The 27,966-nt window shown below is 48.1% G+C and overlaps 1 protein-coding gene across 2 annotated transcripts in view; it reads right to left on the minus strand.

Annotated features, from left to right (window-relative positions):
• Positions 1 to 1,585: 1,585 nt before the first annotated feature.
• Positions 1,586 to 27,966, minus strand: part of PITX1 (paired like homeodomain 1) — a 43,080-nt gene continuing 16,699 nt past the window's right edge. For both annotated transcript variants that reach the window (XM_028718083.2, XM_028718084.2), the window contains 3 exons: positions 17,519 to 17,668; positions 12,066 to 12,271; positions 1,586 to 3,315 (listed from right to left, as the gene is read on the minus strand). In XM_028718083.2, the coding sequence (XP_028573916.2) occupies positions 2,782 to 3,315; positions 12,066 to 12,271; positions 17,519 to 17,668 (890 nt within the window). In that variant the 3' untranslated portion in view covers positions 1,586 to 2,781. The remainder of the gene's footprint in view (positions 3,316 to 12,065; positions 12,272 to 17,518; positions 17,669 to 27,966) is intronic.

Consider the following 27,966-nt stretch of genomic DNA (forward strand, 5'->3'; position numbering starts at 1 on the left):
GCCGCAACCCCAGAGTCGGCCACAACTGGACCTAATGGTCAGGGGCCCCCTTACCTTTACCTTATCCCTCCTCCAGTCCCATCACCCCTCTTTGAATTCATGCTGTGTACATCTCAAGCAACTGAAACTAACACTTAAAAGGGGATTCTAGACCATAAAAGGTTCTCTCTGTCAGGAAAGTGTGTTTAGGATTGCAGCCTAAGAGCAAGCCCCATTGAGCTCAAGTTCTACTCAGAACTTATTTCTGACAAGATTCTTTTGTAATTGTGGCTAAATATTTGCCTGAGTATTGCAAGTTTGCTTTCAGCTGTTTATATTGGGGGTGTCAGAGACTCCAGTTCTGTTCTTGGCCTAAAGTGGAGTATTAAAAACCTACTGTTGTACCGTGCTTTTTCTCCAGTATCCATTTTTTCCATCAAGCTGTTGAAAGTATATGGGGTATATACCAGGAGTACTGTTAGTTAGGTTGGAAAGGGGTGTGTATCCTCTACCTGTCCCCCACAGAAAAGGTTCAAGAGAGGGATGGCTGCTGGTCCACAATCTTCTCACTTTTTTCTGGAAAACTGGCCTCGGATTGTTTCAAATATTTATTTGGCCAGAAAGGTTGACACAAAAAAATGGGATGACTTTATCAAAACTATATTCAGCTCTTAATTAACCTGCTGACTGTCTCTACCCAAAACTGCAGGCTCCAGCCAGGAGCTCTGATGCTGGAAACATCTCTTTGGAACCTGTAGAGCTTACTTTCTATTAACAAGGGAGTGTAAAAAAAAACAACCCCAACCCTTTCCATTTTCCAGAAATGGAGGAGCAAAAAGCCCTTCTGTTCCTTTTCTTTCTCTTTCTACTTTCTCCCATGTACTTTCTCTGTACATGGGAAAGACCCTGGTTTTAAGGGCAAGCCCCATCACTTCAACCAGGAAATCTCTTATTGATTTCATTGTAGTTCACTTCAAAGTTAAGTGCACTGTATTTAATATTGTAGCACTGAGATCACAATCTTGGAAACAATATCACTGGAATCTATGCACTAAATATAGGGGACTAATTCAATGACTTTGAGGCAAATCCCACAGTAAAGTCCACGGGACTCAATTGCAATATTCAGTGTCAAAGTTATAGTGATACTTGATCAATTTATGCACAGGCCACTCTTTCACTTGGTCTCATAGCATGTTTACATTTTGGGGCTCATTATATAAGAAGACAAAGAAGGAAAAGCCCACCACTACCAGACTGCAGTATTAAATGTAATATTCAAAATATCCTCTGGGATATTTTCTTTAGATTAGTGGATCTAGACATTAATATAGCTAGAAAGGAAGACCGAAAGCATTTGAAGAGGTTTTTTTATTATTATTATTCCCATGCTCTTAATTTTGAAAAAAAAATCACAAAAACATAACTTATAAAACAATATATATACTGCATCCTCCACAACAGCATTATTGAAACATCCAGCGTAACGGTTACCACAGGTGGGAATACACTGGGAAAGAAGTACCTTGTGCATTTTATATTACGTTTCTTTGTCATCTACAGGTAATAAGTATTGACAGAAAGAAGCAACAAATATGTCTGCAGGAAAACTTCATATGCGTTTTTAATGCGTATTAATAGTTAAAGATCATATTTATCATTTTCATAGTCATTTTAAGTATTATCTACATTTACATCATAACACCTTTTTAAGATTTCTTGTTTGGGCTCCTTGCTTTTTGTTCAGAGCTGGAAAAGCAAAGTCACTTTTTTCAAACATTTCCCCCAACCTCGAGATTACTATACTCCTTTCCTTTTAAGATGCAGTATCGACGTTTCAGGATAGTCCTTTTCCGTATTTTAAACATTTCTGTCCCTAGATTCTCTAGGAGAATTCTTTCTTAATTAAAAAAAAAAGAGCCATTTAAATAAGGATGAACGATAATTTGATTATCAGGGGTAAGACTTTGCAAAGGGGAAGGGCTGGGGGGGGGGCGTTCTGCAAAGTTCCTTTTTAAAGGGAGGCGATTTAAAGAGGGATGTTGGGGGGGGGGGGAGATACTGCCGTCTTGGGAGGGAATAAACGAGAGAGAGGTAGGAACCTTTTCCAGCCGCTTAGTGCTCGGCATGGCCGGCTCTCCACCGCTTTCAGCTAAAGAAACAAATCCCCATCGAGAGTCACTCATGCACGTGGAAAGCAACGCCGCCCACCCGACGGCCAAGCGCAGGGAAAGGCGAAAAGATAAACAGCACCTCCCTGAAGTGGTTGACCCTTGTCAGGATGACATTTGCTCCGCTTGAGAGTTCCCATCTTGCCATTGACCCGAAGCCCCGCCCCCTCTCGCCAGAGTCCCCGCCCCTTCTCCTGAAGCGGCCGGAAAAGCAAGCAAAACCCCGCCCCGGAAACCGCGCCTCTTCCCCCTCCCACCCTCTACCACAAAAAGCCCCGCCCACGAGCCGCGCATTTCTTCGCTGGCGCGGTTTCTCCCCCCGCCCCGCCCCCTCTCCTCCCCGCCGTATGTCCTCGAATAAAGTGGACGCTTAGAAGAGGAAGTCCTGTGCAAGTTCAAGTAAACACGCATACAAAACCCGCATCATCCAGAGGAGAACGAAATACATTGCAACTCATCCCCGTGTTTCAGGGCCGGGCTGGGGCGTCGTCTGAACCCCCGCCTCTCTCTCCTTCTCTCTCGCCTTTCCCGTCGTCGTCGCCGCCGCCGCCCCGCCGCGCCCTTCCTCCGCGGGGCTCCCCGGGGCCCCTTGGCGCAGCCGCCGCGGTCCCTGTCCGGAGGCACCGGCCCGTCAGCTGTTGTACTGGCAGGCGTTGAGGGTGGAGCCGGGGCTCTGCAGGCCGCTGTAGCCGAAGTTCGAGTGCTGCTTGGACTTGAGCCTCAGGCTGGCCAAGCTGGAGTTGCAAGTGTCCCGGTAGACGCTGTAGGGCGAGCCCGGCGGGCCGTAGGGGCAGGTGGGCGACGACATGGCCGTGTTGAGCGACGAGCCGCTCAGGTTGTTGAGGCCGGCGTTGGGCACGCCCGGCACGGCCGAGTGGCCCATGGAGGACGGCATGCTCATGGAGGGCAGCGTGCTGGGCGCCGAGAACATGGACTGGGCCGACGAGAGCGGGCTCATGGAGTTGAAGAAGGTGAAGCTCTTGGAGGAGAGCGGCGCCGGCGCCAGGCTCTTGGCGTGCCAGTAGTTGGACGGGTAGCCCGCGTACACCTCCTCGTAGGGCTGCATCAGGCCGCTGAACTGCGGCACGTAGCCGCTCTTGCACAGGTCCATCTGCTGGTTGCGCTCCCGCTTCCGCCACTTGGCGCGACGGTTCTTGAACCACACCTGCAAGGGGCGGACAAAGCAGGGCTTAGCAGGGGGCGGCCGGGCTCCGCCGACGGCCAAAGCCAGGCACGCCTTTCCCCCACTCACCCACCCCCCACCCTCGCGAGGGCAGGAGAAGCGTCATCTCAGGGTCGTGGGGTTGGGCAAAATATTCCAGCGGGCCAGGAGTTGGACTCAGGGATGCCAACTTGAATAAAATATTGGGGGGGGGGGGGAGGAAGGCAAGTCACACCCCGCATAACTGATAATTGAGCCTGGATAACTCAGCTGGTCAGAGCGTGGGGCTGATAATGCCAAGGTTGCAACAGTTGCATAGTCCTGCAGTGGTCCCTGAGTTTACTATCTGCAAACGGGCGTTTAATGCTCACAACCGGTTCTATGATCACATGAAGTGGCGCGCACACGCCATTTGAATTGCAATACCCATCAACAGGGGGGCTTCCTCAAATATTTTAGGGGGGGGCAAAGGACCCCTAGAAGTTGGCTCCTATGGTTGGACTAGATGACACTGGGACATAGCTGTCAACGTTTCCCTTTTTAAAAGGGAAATTCCCTTATTCCAAATAGGATTCCTCGCAAGAAAAGGGAAAAGTTGACAGCTATGCCCTGGGATCCCTTCCAGCTCTTACGATTCTGATTTCAATGGCCTTATTTCCCCTGCGCCCCCCCCCTTTATTACATGTCACATTAAGCGGTACAGAAAATAATTAATAATAAGAATAATAATAGAGGGCTTCAAAGTTGGCTGCCAGCCCTGCTGCCCTAAAGTACGTCTCCCTGTGGCACCCACCGCTACGCGGTCGGAGCCTTTTTAATGGGAAGCGCTCAGCAGATGAAACTGAAGGACCCAAGAAGGGTAGCATCAGATTCAAAGTCCGGCTATTCCAGGGATGGCCAGCTGATGGGTGCGCTTCAAGATGCCGTTGGCGTCCACTTCCCATCATCCCTGGCCTTTGCTGATGCTGGCTGGGGCTGACCGGGGGTAGACAATATCTGGAGGATACGACCTTGGCAACGCTGGAGCTAGTTGCGTACTGGCCAGCCCGATGCTTCCGGAAAGCGTCTCCGCTCAGCTGAAGCTCGATTAAGATGCTGTTTAGTTAACAGCTAATATACTGTCTCTCCGTTGTGGCATCTTCATGCCAGATTATGGAATCACTTGGTGGAATTTCTGGAGGCCTTGCTAAAATGTAGCAGAAAACTACCGTAGAAGTATTCTGCCAAATGCTTTGCAAGGGTGCAACATGGTTAAAAGTCATAGTTGCTTCTGAGCCATTTAGAAAGGAAAAAAGGGACAACCAAAGTAAAGGGAGAAACACTTCGAGCATGTTCAGAATAGCTTTTCTTTCTCTAAAAGAAGAGCTGTCATGTTCAATAGATTTCTGCTATTTCTTTCTCCTTTAATCCCCCAAATATGAAAGAAATCTATGAGTTAATCTACTAGCTTATTGCACGCAAATGCATTGCTCACCTGATCTAGCAATATAACCCTGGCACTAAAAATAGATTTGGGGCCACCTTGTAAGGACAGCCTATATTAATTCTTAAGTTTATTGAAGTGGATATGGAAGCATGAAGTTTATTTATTTTTAATGGTCTTTCATGTTTTAACTTTGTACGTTGCCTTGATGTTTTATGCTACGATAGTGTCGAAACACTGTTTAGAAATTTTAAAAAAGGATGGCAGAGGGTGACTGGAATGTTAAAAACATGCAGGATCAGCACATTAAACTGTTGTTTGTTTTTTAAAATTCTCCACTGTATATAGACACCTATGGGCACTGTATATAGACACCTCCATTTTATGTAGACACCTACCACTCGCTCAGCCCAACTTATGCATTTGATAAAATTAAGCTATTGCCTTTAAAATATTGCACAACAATGTCAGCCTTTAAAACAGGTGTGGGGACCTGTGGCCCTCCAGATATTACAGCTCCCATCATCCCTGACCATTGGCTATGCTGGCTGGGGCTGGTGGCATCCAGCAACATCTGGAGGGCCTTAGGAGTTCCCTGTCCTGGCTTTAAAAGGTGCCATGGTACTTTTGACCGTCTTTTTGCTGCAAGCTAGCATGATTGCTGGTCTGGATTTTTTTAAAAGCTGAACTGTCACTTGCAATATTTCTCATATTCATGCTGCTCCACTCCACTGGGAAAGCTGTTTGTGGATAATCTATTATGCCAGAGAGGCCATTCAGCCTCCCTCCGCCTCCACCTCCACCCCCCAGCCCTCCCAAAGGAACAGCTGGAGCTGAAGTCAATTGAGTAGAACCAAGAAGCCAGTGGAGTACAATTTGTTTCTGGGTCTCAGCTAGGGTCCAGTTCCTGTCTCTGGGGAGCAATTATCCTTAAAACTATGGCTGCGAGCCAGTTAAAGAACATTGGCTTTAAGAGGGCTTTTAATTGATTAATCAGCAAATGAATTAAATATAAATAAATATGCCAATTTCCGAAACCTCCGTCTAGGTGCCTTTCTGAGGATACTGAAGAAAATACATTGTCCATCTATTTGTGCCCAGTCTGAACTCATGTCAGATTCTAGATTTCCCTTATCAAGTTTTCCTGCTCTCTTTTAAAAAGCCCTGGAGAAAGTTGTCCTAGGAAGAACACACTGAATTCCGTATCTGCCACCCCTCTCCCAAGCATGATGTCTTTGAGGTTCCATGCAATAAGACATGTAAGCTGTTTTTGTCCTTGCATAAATCCCTTCCTGCAGACTGCTGCTTTGGGCGGGCATCCGATCTCTCTCCTCTTGATGATCTCCAAAATTTCAAACCCTCACTTCCTTTCTCTGCAGAGAATTACCTACCCTTGACCATACTCTTGTTGTGATCAAGCCCTGGCTATGGCGGCTGGTCTGCTTTGTCCAATGCTAACGCTTTTAACAAAAAACACACCAAAAACACCCTCCTTACAGATCATAAAAAGTGGGACTGGGCAAGTAGGTTTAAGGTAAACACAGAGCCAACCACCCCCTACATCCTTCGCCTTTCAATGGATGCAGCATCTGCCTTTGCGTTTAATATTCAGAATTTACAGCTTTGCTGCTGGAGAGCAAAAGGAGGCTGGTTGCTCCTGGGGTTTGATGTAAAAAACGGCGAAAGAGGAGGGGGGAGGGACCTGATGCAGATTTGTGGAAAGTGCATCTTTGGGAAATGCTTTGAGTTCCCTTTCATAAAAATCCAGGGCTCAGAGAACAGGAAAAGACACCCAACTCATAACCTGAAGCAGGACACAGCCGGATCTGGTTTAGCGTCCTGTTAAGAGACGGCAGATCTAATGGGGAGGTATGTCTTCCACGTGGTTTCTGCTACAGGTTAAAATATCTTCCCCTCCCTTGGTGGAAAATATCGGCCTCCGGAACTGCCTGTGTTACTGGTGGGTTGTGTGGTCTTTGTACAGGTCCTGGCTAAGGAGAGTCAGGGAAAGAAGCAGATGTGAGACGACATCACGTCCACCTGGCCTCTTAGAAAGTGAGCTCTTCCTTCTAACAGAAACCAGTTTTCCTTAAGTAAGGTCCTCCCAAAAAGTGGAATGGTTGGTGTGTCATTCAAGGGGGCCTTTCAGACTCAGGCACCTACTTCAAAATTATGCATGTAGCTGATGCTCATCAGTGTCTGAGTTTAGGGGCAACAAACTCGAATGCTACATTGAGAACAGGAAGGCAAATTGTGAGGGGAAAAGGACCAGGGAGGAGGAAGGATCCGGTGTAAATATAAAAGAGGAAACGAAGAAAGGCGACACACTCAAAACCTGTAATTCATTTTTCAGAAGGTGCTTCCAGACAGGAATTTCCTGAAAATGAGGCTAATAGTTTTAATGATGGCTTCTAGACGTTTGCAAATTAAGGGTGGATTGGCAAAACTGAGTTTTAAGGCTGCTTCTAAATATATGTGTGTTATCTACAGAAGGCTGAAGGAGAAGAATTGCAATGAATGGGAATGAATTCCCCGAAATTTTTCCACACCAAATGTTCAGCTTGCCCACACGTCTATTTATTGATTTATCTACCTCTTACTTGCCAAAGTGGCTTCTAAGCTGTTTACAAGTATAAGCGCAATCACAAAATTTACTTGGGAGGAAACCTGATTTTTCTGGCTGCCCCTGAAAGGTTAAAAGCGGCATCTGCAAGCGACGTTTTTATTGGTTTGTTTTGTCCAGGTCTCAGTGATTTACGAAGGCCAAAGTGGGATTTCCGAAAACGGCCTTTCTTTTAGATTTGGACAGAAGTAAGGACCGGGCGATTCCAGCCGAATGAAGTCCTAAAAACGGGGCTAGTTCCTAGCGTTTGAGGCTGCAGTCTTACATCTCGCTTAGGGGGAAATTGAACCCGTGGGGAGGGACACCCCTTGGCAAGAATATAGGAAGGTGTCCCTTGCCTTCCAGTGATCCTCAGGTGATCCACTTCGGTGGATCGCGCCAAAACTAGACTAAACGCATCCCTGGAAAAATGCAGCATATTCCCCGTTCTTGCTCATGCTTTGTTTCAGACACATTGACCTCAGGGATACTTCCTCTCGAGTCACTGAGCCTCGGGGTTGCTGCTTAAATTTCCTACACTGCAAAAACGACCCATAGCCCCCCCCCCTTTTTTTTTGCTTGTCACAAGAAGGGCTGCCATTTCGTGCGCAGTTCCCGGGGATTAAGCCGGGATTCACTTTTGAGGAGACAGAGCTTGCCTAATTGCATTTTCTGAAATAAATATCAAACCTCTGCGGATTTCCCCGTTCTAATAGCCCGATCCCTAAGCCGGTTAAGTGCCCGTTTATTTATTTATTTGAAAATAAATTAGCGGGGCTTCCTTTGCAAGTGCCACTTGGGGACAGACTATCAGCCTAACAGGGCGATTTAAGCAGCCTGAGGAGGAGGTGGCTGAGATCCCATGCAGGCGTGACTTGAGAGTCACACTGGACTTGGTGTGATTTACCCCCGAGTAAAAGTGCATCGGATCCGGCTTCACCGCGGTTTCAAAAACCCCAATACTCCAAGCTGACCTCCAGCGAAGAAAGCCGTTCCCTTAACGTTTTCCCGAGCTGAGTTTACGCATATACTCCCCGATCGCGTCTCCTGCCCCACTGCGGTATACAAGCCCCTTTGGGGTGGTCGCCAGCTGGAGCCCATGATGACGCGGTTTTAAGAGGATGCAACGCATAACCATTGAACTGAATGGGCGTCTTGACATTCGCTTCCGCCCACTGTAGCTATGTCGCAAACTATCCTCAGCGCGGATTAAACGCACCCGCAGCTCTGGCGCTAGAAGGATTCATTCTCCCCACAGTGTAAGGAAGTATCCTGGGCTCATAAATGGGAGGTGGGGGTGGAAGAGGAGAAACAGAGAAAGAAAAGAGGACGGAGAGAGAACCTCCAAAAAAGTCCAATAAACTAAAAATCCAAAGTTAAAAACAAGCAAAGAGAAAGTCTAATAAAATACTAATCCTCTCCCTACGGCAAGATATTTTTTCCTACCAGTTGGGGCAGGAAAAACTTTTAAAACAAACAAACAAACAAACAAACAAACAAACAAACAAACAAACAGAAACAGCCTCTTCAGTTGTAGGCAAGAGAGGCGTAAGAGAACATCTCTGTACTGATTTAGGACCATAATGATTTGTTGACTTGGGAGCCCAATGCAACGGGCCCTGGTAGCCGAGTTTACTCGGCGGATCCTGTCCGTGCTGCGCTAGCGATTCCGACCTACGCACAGACTTGGAAGTCGCGGATCCTTTGATTTCAACGAAATCTCTTGAAGCGAAAGTCTGCTTTGGGGTGTGTTAGAGCTACAAGTTAGGAAAGATATTAATAATCAATATATCCTCTCCTGCCACCCTCAACATCCCCACACCCACAAGGCCCAGTCCATATAAAGCCAACACCAATGGGATTGTTACTCCGATCCCGAACACTGAATTCGTAGTTTCTTTAACTCCAGGGGAACTTAGCGTTTTAGGGCCACGCGCTTGAAATGAACTCTCACCGAAAGCGGGTTGGGCACCGTCAGGGAGACGGAGCCATCCGCTTAAAAAAACCAGTTTTGTGAATCAGGCTGTTGGCGTTCAAACAATATGTACACGAATATAAGGAAGGGGTGGCCAAAACAAAGCGAAACAAAACAAACCGCACAGGAAATGGGGCCTTTTATATATGGTTCCCTGCTGGTTTTAGGGATTTTGCACAGCTCTCTCTAACACACAGAGAGCACCCTCAGCGCAACATATCAAATGGCATTTCATTTCGCCGGGATTTACTTTCACGCAGTGGGCACGATCCAGCAACAAACCCTAACTATGTTTAACTGAGAAGTCCGACTGAGCGCTATGTAATTCACCCTTGCGGATTATGTTTCCTGGGGAGAGTTAAGCAGGTACTTGGCTAGGCCGCTGAATTCAATGTGACCTTCCAGGCCAAAGCAGTGCATTGTTGCTTGGAATTAAGTCTCAGTGAGCTCTGGTGAACCTGAACCCACAGCAATGCACCTTTCTGAAGTGCTTATTTTGGGCTGGATCCTGTCCAGGGCACTCCAGGACAAGCCTCTTAATTTATTTTAAATCTCCGCTTTCTGCAATAATTGAAGTACAGCGCGCAAATGCCACGTTCTGTCCAGCCAGCGCCATTCACAATGCCCAGCACGTGCAAACGAGCGCGGCCCTTGCCTTCTCCTACATTAGCTAAAGGCGCGGTGTGAGACGCCAGAATGTGGGCCGGCGCTCTACAGAGGGCTAAAGAAACGAGGCATTTCAGAGGGTGTCTCCTATTCTTTCCCGCCTCTGGTTTGTTTAAATATGCTTAAACTTAGAGCTGAAGTGCAGGGCTCTGTCCTGGACGTGTCTCCCGGTCTCACTGACCAAGTTAGCTGCAGTCTACCATCTAAGGAAATGCGCCAAGGAAACGCCGCGCAAGCGAAGCACCACCCAATGAAAGCGGCCGGGGCCAAGACTGGGGAAAAAAAGAAACCCACAAGTTGCTCACTTCTAGATCAGACGGCACAATTGTTTTTGTTTTGTTTTGAAAGATCCCTTCATGGCCCCACGAAAAAGAGCGCATTCATAAAGGCTTTCTACCCGGATGCCTGGGCTCCCTCTCTCTCTCCCCCAGCAATCGCCCGAAGAGAAAATAGATTTCCTGCTTGGTATTAAATGGCTGCATTTAATTAATGCAGGAGAGAACAGTAAATTCTGAAAGATGGCTCCCTGGCCAAGACCCGCTTTTCCCATGCTACGGAAAAGGACAATGATCTGGGGCGGTCTCAATGATCTCAAGCTTATTATTTGTTTACGGCCCAATCCTGGTCATGTTTACTCGGTTGAGCTTGCTCCTTACCGATCGTAGGATTGCGCCTTCAGCAGTGCAATGGAGCAGTGATTTTGTTTTAAATAAAGCCCGCGTTTCTGGAGGCCTGTCTCTCTAGCGGCTTTAAAGGGCCAAGGACGCGCCAGGAAGGGCGCCTTTCCACTGCCGCCTTCTCTACCCCAGACGCCTCGGAAGGGCTCGGGGCTGCTTGGATCCTGCACTCTGCGGATCCTGTGGGAAATCACCTCTGATGCTCCTCCGGGGAACTGGCTCCAGCCCTGGGGTCGCGGCCTGAACTCGCCCCGGGATTTCCCCTCCGCCGGGAGCCCGACGCGCAAAGTTTGTTGCGCGTGGATTCTTTGGTCCTCAGGCGCCCAAGTGAGGCCCGATCCCTCACCTCGTTTACTGTGCGCCATGCACGTTTTCACTGGGTTTTGCTCCCCAAATGGCAGTCTCCTCGACCCCCACAACCCTTGGCGTGTAGGGTGCTTCCTCGGATTTCCTAAAGCAGGCTTGGAGCTGGAGCTTAGCCGAGTCCACTCAGAAGTAAATCCCGTCTGGTTTCTTACTCCCGAGTAAAGCTGAGGCCGCTTGCGTGCGAGCCCGTTGCTTGGGAGTAAGCAGCGAGGCGCGCGTCTAAGGAGTGAGTTGCGCGGCTCCTACACAACATTCGACGGGGACTTTCTCCTCCATGCTACCCAACTCTGTGCACGTTTATTCTGAAGCAAGTCTCGCTGTCCTCGGTGGGACTTCCTTCCGAGCAAGTGGGAATATAGGGCTGCAAAAATTACCTTGGTTAAGGAGATGGCAAGCACAGAGCAGGTCAGGCCCAGCTCAGCCTTGTTTTCCTGCATGGAATTATGCATTTTGCTGCCTTCAGTACTGTAAAGCAGATTCCCCCATTCCTGAAATACTGCCTCTTTTTTCACTACGAAGGAGCTAATTCTAATTACAAGCGATAGAACTTCCCTTCTCTTTCTGTAGATCTTTCTAGCATAAGGTGATATCGACCAGAGACGGCTTAGGATCTGTAAAAACAAAGCACCCTTGGACAGTCCCACCAGCGCCAGATCCCCCGGATCTCTTCCTCATCTTCCAACAACGGGCGCTTCCTCTTAAGCGCCTCCTGCCCCAGTGGCTCCCTCTCCTCGGATTTCACCTGGGGCTCCTCTATTTGGTAGACCGGTGTCTAAATAAGGCTCGAGGCTGCGCTCCTCTCGGCACAGGCGCACCTACCCGGGAGGAGAAGGCCGCGCTACCTCTGGAACAAACTTATTTGGATGTCCGTCCCCTGGGACGCGCACATGGGGGGGGGGCTCTTTCTCGACCTGGGCTCCATCCGCGCCCGGCCAAGAGGGAGTTGGCGATGGGCTCTTACGGGCTGCCTCGGAGTTGTCTTCAGGCAGGCCTGGGAAGTGGCTGGGAGGCGGGCGCCCGAGGAGAGAGCGGAGCGTGGCTCACCCTGACTCGGGGCTCCGTGAGGTTGGTCCACACCGCGATCTCCTCCCTCATGCTCATGTCCGGGTATCGGTTCCTCTGGAAAGTGGCCTCCAGCTCCTGCAGCTGCTGGCTGGTGAAGTGCGTCCTTTGCCGCCTCTGCTTCTTCTTCTTCGCCGGGTCATCCACGTTCCCGTCGTCGCTTTTCTGCACGCCGCTTCGCTCCTTTTCTGCAAAGGCAAAGGGCCGGGCATAAGGAGGCGAAAGAAAGAATTACAATTGGAAAGGGCGGGGGGGGGGGAATAAAAATGTCCAAACTGCTTCTCCTAACTCCCCAGCCCAAGTCAGCGCCACCCAACTCTCCTTCGGAAAGGAATCTGAATGAGGTCTGGATTTGTAGCCCAAATCTTCCTCCAATGCATCTTTGCACAGCAGCGAGAGCTCCTGGACTGGAACCATCGCGTCTGTTTTAGAAAGCCTCATCAAACACAACCCAGAACCAAGGATTTTCCATTACAAAAGCAAAGGCCAATCCAGCCCCGATCCTGACCTACAGTCTTCCTTTTACGCAAATGACAACAGATATTTTGTTTTGGTTTTGTTTTCATAATGTACTTTAAGAGATTCAAGGTGGGGAAAACATTTCTTTAAAAGGCGTGGGAAACCTTTACAAGTCATTTCTTTAGGCACTTTTAAAAAGTCTCTAAAAACAATGAAGAATTCACATCGATTTTGTTGTTGTTGTTTTTGGATATTTTCCTAGCAGGCACCAGGACACAAAATATACTCCCCACAAGGGGAAAGTTTGAATTTACTTAACCCGAAAACGAAGCCTTTCACACAACTGGATTAAATTTCTACTTTGGGCATTTGGATTTTGACAGTCAAATGATTTTTCAGTTAGGTAAAATTGAGAACCTCATTTTTCTATGGTTCCTTAAATAAAGTAAAACAACAGCAGCAAAAACAAACTACATTTGATCCCACCTACACGTTTCAAAAATGGAAATTATATGATTTTTTTCCAGTTTCAAAGTGCAAGATGTGTGCACGTGCACACACAATTTAAGGCAAAACATAATATCTGCTAGTTAGTTACAGTACAGCATGTACAACTGGTACAAGCTTCTATTGGCACATTACATCAAGACCGGGGCTTCACTCTACGACCCTCTGAAGTCAATGAAGGAAGACTTCGAGGGCAAGAGCTCCATTGACTTCAACGGGCAAAATTTAATCATATTCTGAACTCTGCCTGACATCCATAGGACTTTCAAGATGTCATAGGTATGCGCCCTGGAGTGCAAGTATCCTCGCCTTCAATTGACTCGCTTCCGAATAAATACGCACAGGATCGTGCTGCCTGGGCAGTGGTTAAATATATTGCCTTTTGCTGGTTCGATGTCTCCATATTTTTTCCCCTGCTTAATAATATTAGTATATTTACTTAAATTATACAACGTTCATTTTATAGCAATGCATTCTACAATGGGGCGAGGGGCGGCGACGGCGGGGAAATCTATGGCTTCTTACTTCTTTAAAAGCAATATAAGAGGAAATACCTAGAGAGGTCAATTTGATTTCAGTGAATTTCGTGGTTCACCGGAACTACGGTGCTAACATATTAATGTAGAAGAAACATATTTCAGACCGGCGACCTTTTTCTATCATGCAGCACGATCCTCTACTTGTTTACTCAAGAGAAAATCCCAGAGTCCAATTGGGACTTGCTCCCAAGGGGTTGACTCCTAAGGTGATGCTTTGAGAGCACTAATCATTTCGTCTTAACTGAAGCTATTCAGCTTGCAATCCCTGGCAACAAATATTAACCACTGAACCCAGCGGCACTTTCTTCCGAGTAGAAACGTTTAGGGTTGGGTCACCAGTGGTCTGTTTTTCTGCATCGATATATTCGTTCATTATTGCAGAGCCACTCCAATTTTACGGGCTTGCAAACCGGTTTTTAAACTCATATTTTACGAAGTATTTTATCAATAGCAATAGACACGTGTGTTAACCGATGATGATGCGTTGCGCGTGTCAATCGTAGTATGCAAACAGGAGTCCATATGCAAATCTTTTCAGGTGGGATTATGTGTACTCCACACATAATCGACTATGCAAACGAAGCAAATATTATGAAAACCACCCATTTTACTCGACAACGCTTTAAAAAAAAGTAACATCCTCAAAATAATTGCAGTAAGTTTTAAAACAAAGGGACTATGGACCTCAGCCATAGGCTGTTGTGTGTGTGTGTAGAATGAGAGCGATTTTGTTCTCACGTACATAAAACTTTTTTTTTAACAGGCTGATGTATAACAACATTATTTGAAGTCCCAGTGCTATGGCATTGACTTAGGATCGTCACCTTCTAATTTCTCTATGTATTGAAACGCACAAATTGTAATTGAATCCGTGCGTAAATATATGTACAACACATCCGTGTTTATGTAATTAACAAACCAAACCAAACCATAGCACAGGATCCATCAAACAGCAAGCTCTTTCCTCCCATTGATTTCAAAGGTGAGATTAAAGCATACACTTTAATCAGTGGGATGTGGGGGGCATCAGAATCTCCCCCCCACACACACTTTGTTTGGATCGGGAACTATGTGCCATTCTATAGAGCGAGAAGAATTCCGTGTGCTCCTATCAGTGTGTGTAAGGCACGCACAGCACACATACAAACACGCGCACGCATACACCTCAAGGACTCACGCGAACAAGAGTGAATGCGCTTTAATTCGCATCTGGAATGTTTATCCTAAATCCAAGGCTTAGTACTGAATTAATTTCCTTGAAATGTATTTCCTTGAAACGTCGCTTTATGTATCGGGCAGTGAGGATCTGAAAATCCTAAATAAACGAGCTCTCTACTCCTGCAAAAAACCCTCATTTCCCTTTAAGTCACCGATTAATGCCTATCCCCCGCTCTGGCTGTGCTTAAACTGACTCCTGCGTCCATCTGGGAGCTCTGAAAGCAAAGAGGCGAGTTCAAACGGTTACACGGTTCAAACCCCAAAGTGGTAAATGACCTTATTGCAGCCTGTGATAGCCCTCTTTCCAGTAAGCGGTTTGCAAAGCAAACAAGGCCTGGAACGCGCTCGCCTCGTTAAAAGTTTCCTTGGTGGTGTCCAAGCCAGAAACCCATCGCTACCCAGATCCCACCCACTCCAGCCCCGGCTGGGCTCCTCCACCTCGCCATCCCTGGAAAGAGGGTCCGGCTGGCTAGCAGCACAGGGAGAAGATTTCACTTTGGGGCGCCTCCTCGAATTGGTAGAGGGAAGGAGAGCTGCCTCTGAGACACACACTCACTCACACACACACACACACACACACACACGCACGCACATTTTACACACACACACACACACACACACACACACACACACACACACACACACATATAAATTATATACATATAAATCTTTGGAAGCGCCATCCATCAAGGCGATTGAGATCTTGGCCTTTGATTTATCCCTCTTGCCCGTTTCATTACAGGGGAAAAAAGGGGGGGTCTGCCTTCTCCAACGGGCCTCTGATACAGTTTCAAATCATAACACACATTAGGCTTAATTGGTCTTAGCACATTTTTCCACTTAGAAGAAGTGAGAGGTACTTTGTGTCTTGGCGTGGACTAGCGCGGGCCCTGCTCGCTGAACCGCTTTGGGATTTATGAGCCACAGTTTAGGGGGACAACGACCACTGGGAAAGGTCCCCCCCTCCTCTTTCCCACAGCTCCCTCTCCCCGCATCAAGACACACCGGCCTTTCAGCCTAGGCCCGGCCGCTTTCAAACTGCCTTTGGAAAAGAAAAAGGGGAAAGGAGGTTTCTTTCTTTATTCCGTGACTTGGATTTAAGGCGCCTCCTTTGCGCTGGAGCTGCTAAAACCGAAGCTCCTTATGATTTCAAGACCTCGTCAGAGCGCCCAGAATCATCGATTTCCGTGGGGAAATCTAGAGGCAATAATGACCATTCCCAGCCCTGTTTTTTTTTTTTTTTACTGCTTTTGTTACACAAATTAGGTTTGTTTTAAGTTTTCCTGCTACTCTTGATCCATTTTCCTTTGTCTACGGAGCTTATGCAGTGTATATGCGTTCTCGGTATATCTATATTGTGTAGATGGCTGCGCGTGTGTCTTACAGATCCGTATGTCGAAAGTTACAACTGTCTATGCAAAGGAAAACGCACGGGGGTGGGGCAGGTTGTTCGAGAGTTATAAAAAGATACTTAAATTTAAATGAAGCCAATATATGTTTTGCCCTGGAAAACGAGGCTGCGATCCTGTGCACGCAGAAAGAAGTGTGGCACAATGAGACTTGATCGCAAGTAGATATGTATGAAATTGGGCTGCAGGTCCCAAAGGTTTCCGTAGATCTCCCTTCCAAGGGTGCACGCAGTATCCCGGCCATAACCTCTTCCTGTGCTCTTTTAAGCTTCCAACCCTCCCCATTCACTTCCAGGTTACAATCTGTCATCGAGGCCTCTAATCGTGGTTTAAGTTTCACGGCATCTTAACCACAGAGCTCTGGAAATTAAATGGCAAGGCAAGGAATAGGGCCGTATGTACCGACTTGAGGGACACGGCCTGGGTTTCTATGACTCTGTTTTGTGTTGAAATAAAAGATAACCTTTTCAGCGGAGGGGCCTTATTATATGCGGGACATCCGCCAAAATTGAAACAGGCAGACAGTTTGGAGGGGGAAGAAGAAGAAACCCGAAAGTCTCCTTAAAATAACTTTAAGCATTAACTTTAAGGCTGCGATTATACTACGCACGTTTACCTGCGAGTATAATCAGTATAAGCATCTACACACACACACACACACACAGAGAGAGAGAGAGAGAGAGAGAGAGAGAGAGAGAGAGAGAGAACCACACACCCGTCCCCTTATTTTGGCATCTTCTAAAAATGATTTTCCCCTTTACGAATATATATTGTAACATAATCCAAGTTTTACGTGGTGGGCAGCCTATGGAACAATATAGATTCTGAATGTCTGGATTTCTCAGTCTTTCTCTCGTGTACTCCCACCCTTCACCCCCTCCTGATTTTTGATGGGCGCTCCCCCATTTTGACAGAGAGAGATATTTTTACATGTTGTTCGGTTTCCAGGATGGAAAAGAAACCCATCAGAGCTGACATGCTTTCAGAAACATTCTACAAAAACCGCAATCGGAATGGCAGCTCTCAAATAAATTTATAGCGCATAAATTTATGTGCGTGTGCAACGCCAATATTTCGCTTGGATGTGGAGAGCAATATACGACTATATGTTAGAAAGTTTTAATCCCTCCGCGCCTCTTTCCCTCTCGGTGATTAACATAGTTCTGCATTCACCTATTTGGTTAAAAGACAAAAGTCCTCCGGTGTATCTTCCCTTGGTAAGGAAAGCAGGCATTTGCCCTCTTTTCTTACGTGACGCAAACAACCCCAAGAGGGACGCCACTCGCAGGACGTCAGCCCTTACCTGGGACTTCGGTGTCGGACGATTCGCTGGCGGAATTCTCGATCGCTTCCCTGGCCTCGGACGATCTCTGCAAATGGAAGCTGGAAGCCATGTCGTGGGGCGCCTGGGGAGCTCTCAAGCCGTCGGGAACCCTTTCCATATTCATCCCACCTTTAAAGGAATCCATAGCAAGAAGAAGACTCAGTTGTGCCCGCCTGTGCCTTCGGGGAGACGCGCGCGCTGCTTCCCCAAGACAGGGCGAGGGTTATTCCACAGCGGTTGCAAAAGGAGAAGTCTGCTTTGGGGTTTTGCTCTGATTTGGACGAGTTAAATCCACTCGGCTCCGGGCTGGGCTTGGCTCGCTGCGGGACAGGCGGCGCCAAGCCTCGACGGGCTCTGGCTGCATATGCGGGGCAGTGGCAGCAGCCCCCCGCGCCAGCCAGCCCCTTCGAAGGAGAGCAGGGGGGCCGAGCGCAGCAGCAGCAGCAGCAGCAGCAGCAGCAGCAGAGCGCAGTGGCGCGAGGTGGCCGCTGGCTAGCGAGGGAGCTCCGAGTGCGGTGCCCGCGCCCGTAGGTCTGTAAGCTGTCTCGTAGCTCCTCCCTCGCCGAGGTTCGAGACCTCCCCGTCCCTCCTCGCGCTGAGATGCCTTCCCTTCCACGCTGGGCCGGCCTCAAGGGAGCTGCCTGCGAGCCGGCGGCCCAGGCGAGCGCTCTCGGGGGCTGGCGGCGGGGCGCATTTCTTAAAGAGACCGCGCCGGGGAAGGAGCGCTCTCGCCTCTCTCCCGGGTGGCTTGGCGCTGCTCTCGCTCTCTTGCCTCGCCTCCCCTCGCTTGGCTTTAAAAGAACCGAGGCCCCGGAGCAGCCTGGAGCCAATCAGGTGGCTCCTCTTGCCTCTCCATCAGCGCCTGCCTCCTGCCAGGATTTATGGCGCAAGCCAAGGTCCCATTCCAGCCAAAGGGGACCTTCTGGCATTGACATCACCGGAGAGGGGGGGGAGGAGGAGGAGGAGAGGGGCTGGGAAAAGGTAGATCGCCCCCACCCCACCCCCGCCAGTCTCAAGGAGGTTTTCCTCTAGGGAACGGCCATAGCTTTTAACCACATCCTATTGGAATCCACGAAGCCTCCCACGCCACTTCAGTGGCATCATACGGCGCCCACTCTTTGGTTGCCAGTGCGCATGCTCCACTTCAAAGTGGATTAGTTCCTTCCTAAGAACTCCTGTCCCAATTTACCTGTAAACGAGGCTGGTTGGAGACCGAGAGGCTGAGCCGCCAGTAAACCGGCCATAGGATCGGCTTGTGCGGCTTTTGGGGGGGGGGGGCGGCGGCGGGGGTGGGATAGTCCAAATTGATCCTTAAGGCTTCCTTCCCCAAACTTGGGAGTGAGCCCCACTGAAGACAAAAGGGTTTACTGCTGAGCAAACCGGCACAGGATTGCTGATAAAAAAGTGGGGGCATGGGATGAGCTCCCAACACCATTTCGATGCTCACGTGTGGATTTGCTCGGGATTATCATGTCTCACCTTCTCAATAGAACTTTCTGTGCCGATAGGATTGCTCAAGACTAAACGACTTTTAGGCACAGGACATAAGCCGCAAAAACCAGCCGGGGGTGTGTAGTTCTTTCGGATTAAATCGCGTTGTGCAAAACGGGCGTGCTATTGCTTAGGGCTCGTGTAAGAAGAGCACGAGAACGAATTCAGCCGAGTTGCTCTGGTTTCGGATAGGGTGGTGGCACGATGTTCTAACTTCTTCTAGGGGTTCGGAGGTCCCTCCGCGCCCATCCATAAATTTAAGAGCGACAGAGAACATATTTCACCCCTGGATATAAATCCCCATCTAAAAAGTACAGTGATACTCACCAGATTTTAAAGAAAAAGCAAATTAAAGTATTCATTAGGACCCCCACCCATTTTGCAGGATAAAGCACCCCAGCCAAACACTCTCTCTGGGACTGCTATACAGTGGTACCTCTGGTTACGTACTTAATTCGTTCCGGAGGTCCGTTCTTAACCTGAAACTGTTCTTAACATGAAGCACCACCGCTAATGGGGTCTCCCGCTGCCATCGCGCTGCCGCTGCACGATTTCTGCTCTCACCCTGAAGCAAAGTTCTTAACCCGAGGTACTATTTCTGGGTTAGCGGAGTCTGTAACCTGAAGCGTGTGTAACCCGAGGTACCACTGTAATGATGGCGTGGAAAGGTTGAACATAGGAAAGTTCGTTACATATTATCCTTAAATATATCTGTGAAAGAACTTGCCTAGCTGCCTGTAAACTGGCGACCGGGGAGCGGAGTCGGGAAATAATTTGTTTTCATGGGGCAAGAAAGGCAACGCCTTTCCCCCCTGGCCATTTTTGGAGCCTTTGGGCTGAAGGTGTAAGAATCCATGCCCCAGCCCCCCCCCTCCCAGCCCGCATTGCCGTGAGGCTGAATAAGAATATGCCCAATTGTTATCCTTGAAGGCCAGCCGGAGATTTCCTTAATGTGGGAAGTGGATTTATTTGGTTTAAAAGAAAGGCTTTTCTGGCGTGATCCTACCACCACCTGCCTGGGTAAGTTGCGGTGCCCCAGTGTTGCTGAACTGAGCGATGGACTCATTTCTGAGACCCTTTGATCTCTTTAAAAAGTAGAGCCTTTGGGGAGTTTTCCCTCGCGAGGCGAAAACAGTACCGCTTGAGGATGTAGCCTTTGCATTCCGTGGGAATGTCTCCCGACCTTCCCGTGGCATTTGGATCGCAGCCCACGTGAAGTGAAATTCTCGTTCTTCAAGTCAGCCCATTAGGGATTGCCGCAACGTGCGAGGCTCTCATTCCATGCAACTTCGGGAAGACTACTTGGGAAACTGGTTGTGGATTACAGTTTGGAATAATAATCCCTTTTGCTCCTGTGGTTTAAAACTCGCCTCTCGGTTGTCTTAAAACTGGCCTCCTAATTTCGCCCCATTTTGCAGCCCAGTGCCACTTTTGGGGCAGGTTGGATGATGAAGGGAAGGTCGTAGCTGCCACGTGCGCGCGCGCGCGCGTATACATTTTGGTGACTCCCTAATGAGTTGTTTACAGATCTGTCGACCACCCTGAATTCACACACACATCTCAGCCCGAGAGGCCAACTTCTGAATCCGACTGCAAGCCCACCGAATATTTCAAATGGGGGAAGAGGCTCTTCCTATTCCTACTCCTTGAAATCTCTTCTCCAAACTGGGCTCAAGGGCAGAATATAAAGCCTGGCTCTCCCTTCTCCCACTCAATACTAAAAAAGAGACAACGCCACTTTCAGATCCTCTGGCAACCAATGTTGAAATGTTTCTCTCCAGGAGGCCGGCTCGGTAGATCGGTTGTGGTTTGATGTCTACTAGGTATAATATCATTCGCACATGCACCATTACTAAAGGTATCAGCGGATAGCAATAAACCAGTCGATAACTCTCATAGAATCTACCTTACATTTATAAGTCCTTTAGTTGGCTATATACAGTGGTACCTCGGGTTAAGAACTTAATTCGTTCCGGAGGTCCGTTCTTAACCTAAACTATTCTTAACCTGAAGTACCACTTTAGCTAATGGGGCCTAATGCTGCCGTTGCGCTGCTGCACGATTTTTGTTCTCATCCTGAAGCAAAGTTCTTAACCCGAGGTACTATTTCTGGGTTAGCGAAGTCTGTAACCTGAAGCGTCTGTAACCCGAGGTACCACTATATATAACTCTTAGTGTTGGTACATATTAAATTCCACCTTCACCTAGGAAGGGCTCTTGCACAAACCTGGGATTGAGGCATGTGGGCCTGGGGATAGATTCGGCGTCTACACACTGGAGAGGGCTCAGGATCAGAATTTCCCCCCATCCCCTATCACTCTGTCTTGTCTTTCACCCATGCTAAACAATAAATGCAGGCTGTAATGTTATTGAGCATTCTTCTTCTTTACAACTTGTCTGTTGCGGACAGAATATGCATTTATTTTGGATAGGAATGCCGAGTGTGGATGTTAAAGAAAGAAATCGCGTCGCAAAGAGATCAGCTCAGAAGCTGGACCTTTCCCTGTGTCCTGTTTAAGGAAGCCTCCTGCCCGCCCCCATTGTGGAGCATCCCAAATCCCTCCTGTAACCCCGGAAAAAGGAACACCGGGAGTGCTTCAGTGATGCCAACTTCACCATTTGCAAGCCTAAGCGCAATTCCTTGGAAACTCTTCTACTTGAAAGCAATCAGGAGGCCTTGTTCCAAATAGAGGTGGTTTGGGTCGAGAAGGCCACTCCTTGCAAGATCTTCTTGCTTGGCAGGGCTGATGAAACTGTGGTCCTCCAGATGCTGCTTGACTTACAATTCCCATCATGCCTGACCATTGGCTGCCTGGGATGCTGAGTTTCGCAACATCTGAAGGGTCGCAGGTTCCCTTCATCCCTGGTCTAAGCCGAGTGCCTATGCTGAAAGGATGGTCTCCCCAACAGACTGAAATCAGAGACAAACCTCTGTGTGTGTGTATGTGTGTGTTTTAAAGGTCTGTGTGGGTTACATAGAATCATGGACAAGATCTAAAGCAGGAGTGGCAACAGCACCCCATCACCCCATGCCATTGTCATGCCGGCTAGGGTTGTTGGGAACTATAGTTCAACAATACCCGAAGGTTCCCGGGTTCCCTTCCCCCTTGAGCTAAAGGGTGTCTTCGTTTCCCACCTCCCAGGTTCAAAACAGGTTCGATTCGGCCCAAAATACTTTCAGAGAGAAGAAGAAATCTGTGGTTAACCATCATGCTCCATATTCCGGGGGAAATGTCACTGGAGGGCGTTTTCCAAAAAGGGAATTCCTGTACTGGACTCTCTTCTTCTTTAATCGCACCCTCCCCAACTAATGTGCGAAAGGAAGACTGGAGAACTGTCTTGAACAGACTTTTCCCAGACAATCCCAGAGCACACAGCTCTAACGCTGACTCAGGGCCGCCGAACCACTCCCCGGTTAAAATGGCCCTTCAGCGTTTCACTCTCACTTCTCTTGAAACCACCGACCCACCCACTTGCTCTGAAAGCGCCGGTTTCCTTAGAAGCTACTTGTAAGTAAGTGCGCCTAGGATTCCAGCCTTAATCCAACATCCCTGCGTTTTTCAGCTGCTTTAGGCTCGGATCCTAAACCCAAAGCTTAGAAATGCGCTTCAAATCACAGGGGCAAAAAACTTCCAGGGTGGCCGGGACAACGTTGCGTCGATCGCCCAGGGAAACTCCTGCGCTCTACAAATCCCCCAGAACAAACTCTGTGGCCTACACCAGGATCACTCCGGAATCAGGTGCCAAAGGCGGTTCGAGTGTCAAGCAGAGACTTGCCCGGGGGTTGTGTCACCAGAGGCTGCTGGCAAGCCGGATCCACCAAGCTGAAGTAGCGGGTGGGGATAAATCATCCATAGAAGCATAGAATTGTAGAGTTGGAAGGAACCCTGAGGATCATCAAGTCCAGCCCCCTGCAATGCAGGAATATGCAGCTGTCCCATATGGGGATCGAACTCGCAACCTTGGCGTTATCAGCACCATGCTGTAAGAACCTGACATCCGTTCCTGAGGCCAACAGGACCCAGCCGTTTAACTCCAGCTGCATCATGGGCTGTGAAGGAACTCAAAATTTGAGACAAAAAAAAAATTCCTTCCAGTAGCACCTTAAACACCAACTAAGTTAGTTCTTGGTATGAGCTTTCGTGCATGCACACTTCTTCAGATACCCTTCCATAGTTCCAGTTACAGATAGGTAGCCGTGTTGGTCTGCCATAGTCAAAACAAGAACTAACTTAGTTGGTCTTTAAGGTGCTACTGGAAGGAATTTTTTTGTTTTGTTTTGACTATGGCAGACCAACACGGCTACCTATCTGTAACTCAAAATTTGAGCTCTCCCATGGCTCCGCTTGGAAACTATTTTTCATGAACATAGGATGCTGCCGTTTACTGAGTCAGACCATGAGTCCAGCAGCATCTCGAGGGTTTCAGGGACAGGACATTTCCAGCCCCACCTGGGATTGAACCCGGGACCTGTTGCAATGCGAAGCAGATGCTCTGCCCCTGAGCCGCGGCCCTTCCCTAAGTGGTGCAATGGTGCGGGTGATCTGTTAAACAAACGCACCGCCAGTGACCCGCATTCTCTGCCATCGTTATGACGGTTTCTGTTGACAAAGCGCCACGGAGCTCTGGGATGGAGCTCTCAGAAACACCCCACTGGGGTATTTATTCTTTTATTATCTGCGTCTCTTCCTCCCCCCGGGGTCCAGTCCCAAAACTACGACCTCTGGACTGTGTTTTAAAGAGACAAAATATTTGCCTGTGCTGATTTCAGACACAAGGAGCCCAGTTTGTTTTGTGGGGGTGTGTGTGTGTGGATTGGGAGTGGAGTTTTCCAAAAGAAAATAAAAGACAAGCGCTCCAGAAGTCAGTTTGCTTAACCGAAACTCCCAAAGTCCACGGCAATTTCGTCTCCTTGAGTTAATCCCCTCTTATCGCCCCTCCAGCAGCAACGCATGGGCGAGAAAGGTGTGAAACCAAGCCTGGAGATTTAGGCTACACAAATGCAACCTGCCCTTTCTTTCACGAAATCCAATTTTCCTCAGAAAGGATGCGCCCTAAATCAAGAACATCGATTTCCCCAAACAAACTAGGGCTCGAAACCTGCTTCCTCTCCCGATTCACGTCGGAAGCTAATAGAAAACACAGCTGGGTTTCTCCCATATGAGGCTTATCAATCGGCAGCAGCTAACAGACCAAGAGTGCTGTGGCACCTGGAAAACGAACTCGTTTCTTTGAGGGCATGCATTGAATTCGGCACACAATCCTGTGTCATAATTAGCGCGCTGTCTTGTCTCCTGTGTGAAGCCACAACGAGGTCCCTAACCACGTTCGGTGCGTTTTTGGATTCGCATGCATCCCCCCTACAAGTTAAAGGTCAACAGATGTATCCTCCAAGGCAGGCTCATTTCGTTTCGGAAATGAAACCCAGCATAAAAAAAGAACAATACGTTCTAATCCCCCCAGCCCTCATTTATTCCCTTTTTAATTTAAGTTTTATATTAGTTTTACAAAGGGATGATCGAGGCACTGCTTGGTTCCAAAGGATGCGGATCCCCTCGCTTTCTGATCTTCCATGGTTATGGCAAAGTGCCATTGAGACAACCACCCATGAGCTGGTTGGACCAGCAGGGAGACGGAAGTTACAGAAACACAGGAAGCTGCCGTCACACCACTGGTCTGCCTAAATCAGTATTGCCTGCACTGGACGGCTGCAGCTCTCCTGGATTTCAGGCTCTACATTGGGTTTCCGGTGGGAGTTTTACTTACTTCTTTAATATCCCGCCTTTCCTCCAAGGAACTCAATATGGCATACATAAAGGTAAAGGGACTCCTGACCATTAGGTCCAGTCGTGACTGACTCTGGGGTTGCGGTGCTCATCTTCCTTTATTGGCTGAGGGAGCCGGCCTACAGCTTCCGGGTCATGTGGCTAGCATGACTAAGCAGCTTCTGGCGAACCAGAGCAGCGCACGGAAACATTGTTTACCTTCCCACCGGAGTGGTACCTATTTATCTACTTGCACTTTGACGTGCTTTCGACCTGCTAAGTTGGCAGGAGCAGGGACCGAACAACAGGAGCTCACCCCATCGTGGGGATTCGAATCACCAATCTTCTGATCAGAAAGTCCTAGGCTCTGTGGTTGAACCCACAGCACCACCCAAGTCCCATACTTCTCCCCATTTTGTCCTCACAACGACCCTGTGAGGTAGCTTAGGCTGAAAGCGAGTGACTGGCCCAAGGTCATCCAGCAAGCTTCATGGCTGAGCGGGGATTTGAACCCTGGTCTCCCAGGTCCTAGTCCAGCACTCCAACTGCTACACTACACTGGCTCTTTTCTCTGTCGTACCTGGAGATGCCAGGGACTGAAGCTGGGACCTCTTGCCTGCAAGGCAGATTCTTGACGCCTCAGCCACAGTCTGTCCCCTGGTATTGGCAATCAAATTGTAAAGAGCATTCACCTGAAATCTAAGGGGATAATTTTCCAGTGTCTGTGTTTATCACTGCACAATGCATCAATCAGTTAAAATCCATGTTTTCTCTTAATTTACTTGCCGGTAGAAATATGATTGAATCAATCACCCCCCCCTTTTTTCTTTTTTAGAAAAATGGCATGTTGTGGTGGGGAAATGACAAGTCTCCAATCGAAATCAGAGGGTCACAACTCATTTGCTGCAAAATCAACATCGACAGACTTCACCGAAAATGCTCCAGGGAAAGCAACCTGAGACTTCGAAGTTTATTTTCTTGAGGAACGCCCTCTGCATTGTTTCACTGAAAGTTAACACAAAGGGACTGAATTGCCCTTATCTCTTCTTCAATGATCAGCTGAGTGGACTGGGAGGGAGGGAGGCTGCAGTCTGTGTTAGAAAGCCTGATATGGGAAGCTGCTGTGGCAAAGGGAGACAGGGCCTGTGACAGTCACAGAAGATGGCATTTGGGCAGGTGCAAAGGACAAGGAAGCTTTATCTCTCTCTCTTTTTTTTTTTTTTGCAAAAAGTAACTGTGATTCCTATGTTACCTTTCAACCATGTCACCAGAAAGCAATGAGAAAGATTTTGAGTTCAGTATAACTCTTATTTGGGCTGGAAGTTAAGCAAAAAAGGATAAATGAAACCGAGGAAAAGAGAAAATAAGTTGCAGGGTATTTTGCAAAAGGCCCAGTTCATAAATTGTGTTTTAAACACACAACTTGGGGCTCTCTAACCATGCTATGTTCCTCAACCCCCCTTTTTTGCTTGACATACAGCCTTACAAAGAGTTCTGTTGAATTTGAAAGTTTGTGACCTTTTAGGGTTAGGAGATCCAAATATAGGCACTGTGGAGGGGTCAGTGGTAGAGCACATATCCCTAGGTTTAGTTGCCAGCATTTCCAACCCAAGTACAGTGGTATCTCTGGTTACATACTTAATTTGTTCCGGAGGTCCGTTCTTAACCTGAAACTGTTCTTGACCTCCCGCTGCCACCACTGCACGATTTCTGTTCTCATCCTGAAGCAAAGTTCTTAACCCGAGGTACTATTTCTGGGTTAGCGGAGTCTGTAATCTGAAGCGTCTGTAACCCGAGGTACCACTGTATCTGGATGAAACAAGTCTGTGGCATACTGTTTTTGAAGCCATGTGGATCTGTTAGGGGACAGAGCAGGTAAGACGTGGAGAACCAGTGGCCCTCTGGATGTTGGTCTCCAGTTCCCATAAGCCCCAGCCAGCATGACCAATGGTTAAATATGATAGAAGTTGCAGTCCAACAACTTTGGGAGGGCACCAGGTTCCACACTCCCAAGGACTCAATGAAAGACAACTTCAGCTATGGGGTGGGGAGCCATGCCAGTGGAATAGATTTCCTGGCATAGAGAGATAACAGAATCAAGATAACATAGAGAAAAATGTAAATCTCTAGGGCATTTTAAATCTTCACAGGAAAGAACTGAGGACTTTGAAATTACAATATGCCACAACATGTGCAGCAGCATAGTGCAGTGGTTAGAGTGCCAGACTCTGGGGTTCAAATCCCCACTTGGCCACGAAGCTCACCGGTTGACCTAGGGCCAGTTACTGTACTGTACCTCGCAGGGTTGTTGTGGGGATTAAATGAAGAGGGGGCTCCAACATACACCACATTGAGCTCTTTAGAGGAAAGGTGGAATATAAATGCAATGAATAAATAAATAATGAAATAAATAAACAGTGGAAGAGGCAAGTCTTCCTAGGAACATAGGAAGTCGCCTTTCATCAAGTCAGTCCATTGGTCCATCTAGCTTAGCACTGTCTATGCTGACGGGAGGTGCTCTCCAGGGTTTCAGATGGGATTCTTTTCTCAGCCATACCTGGAGATGCTGGGGACTGAAGTTCTGCATGCAAAGCACCTGCTCTGCTGCTGAGCTCCATCCCTTCCCCTTCCTGTAAGCTTCCTACAATTATTTCACCATCATCATTTTATTATTTATACCCCGCCCATCTTCCTGGGTTTCCCCAGCCACTCTGGGTGGCTTACTGAAAGGCTGACAGTCCTCATGGAATCAGAACTTTTGTCTGCCTAAGGTCACTTCTTTTTACCATATCTGTTAATAGGACTGATATGCCGTCCCTTATCACATGGGAACCTCAGGGCAGGTCACAACATTTTTAAATACAACAGCCTGTGTCAGAGAGAAAATAAAATACAATTAAAATCAGAATCGCCAGTCCCTGTATTAAGTATTACAATCAGTAGTTACAGGGACCGAGTGGACGCCTTGATTTAATAGGGCCTAGTCAGTAGCCAAAGCAGCCACCAAAGAGGAACTTTCAGAAGCTAAGAGAGAATTCTTTGAAACCACGACCTCCTGTGCCAAAGATGCAACAGCTCAGGGTCTTCTGGCATAATTGCCTTTAAGTGTTGACACTCCTGCAGCCAATCTAAAACCAGCTTCAAAATCATAGCCTGTCCCAAGAGGCCTGG

Source organism: Podarcis muralis, chromosome 2, assembly GCF_964188315.1.
Source record: "Podarcis muralis chromosome 2, rPodMur119.hap1.1, whole genome shotgun sequence".
In the NCBI taxonomy this organism is placed as follows: Eukaryota; Metazoa; Chordata; class Lepidosauria; order Squamata; family Lacertidae; genus Podarcis; species Podarcis muralis.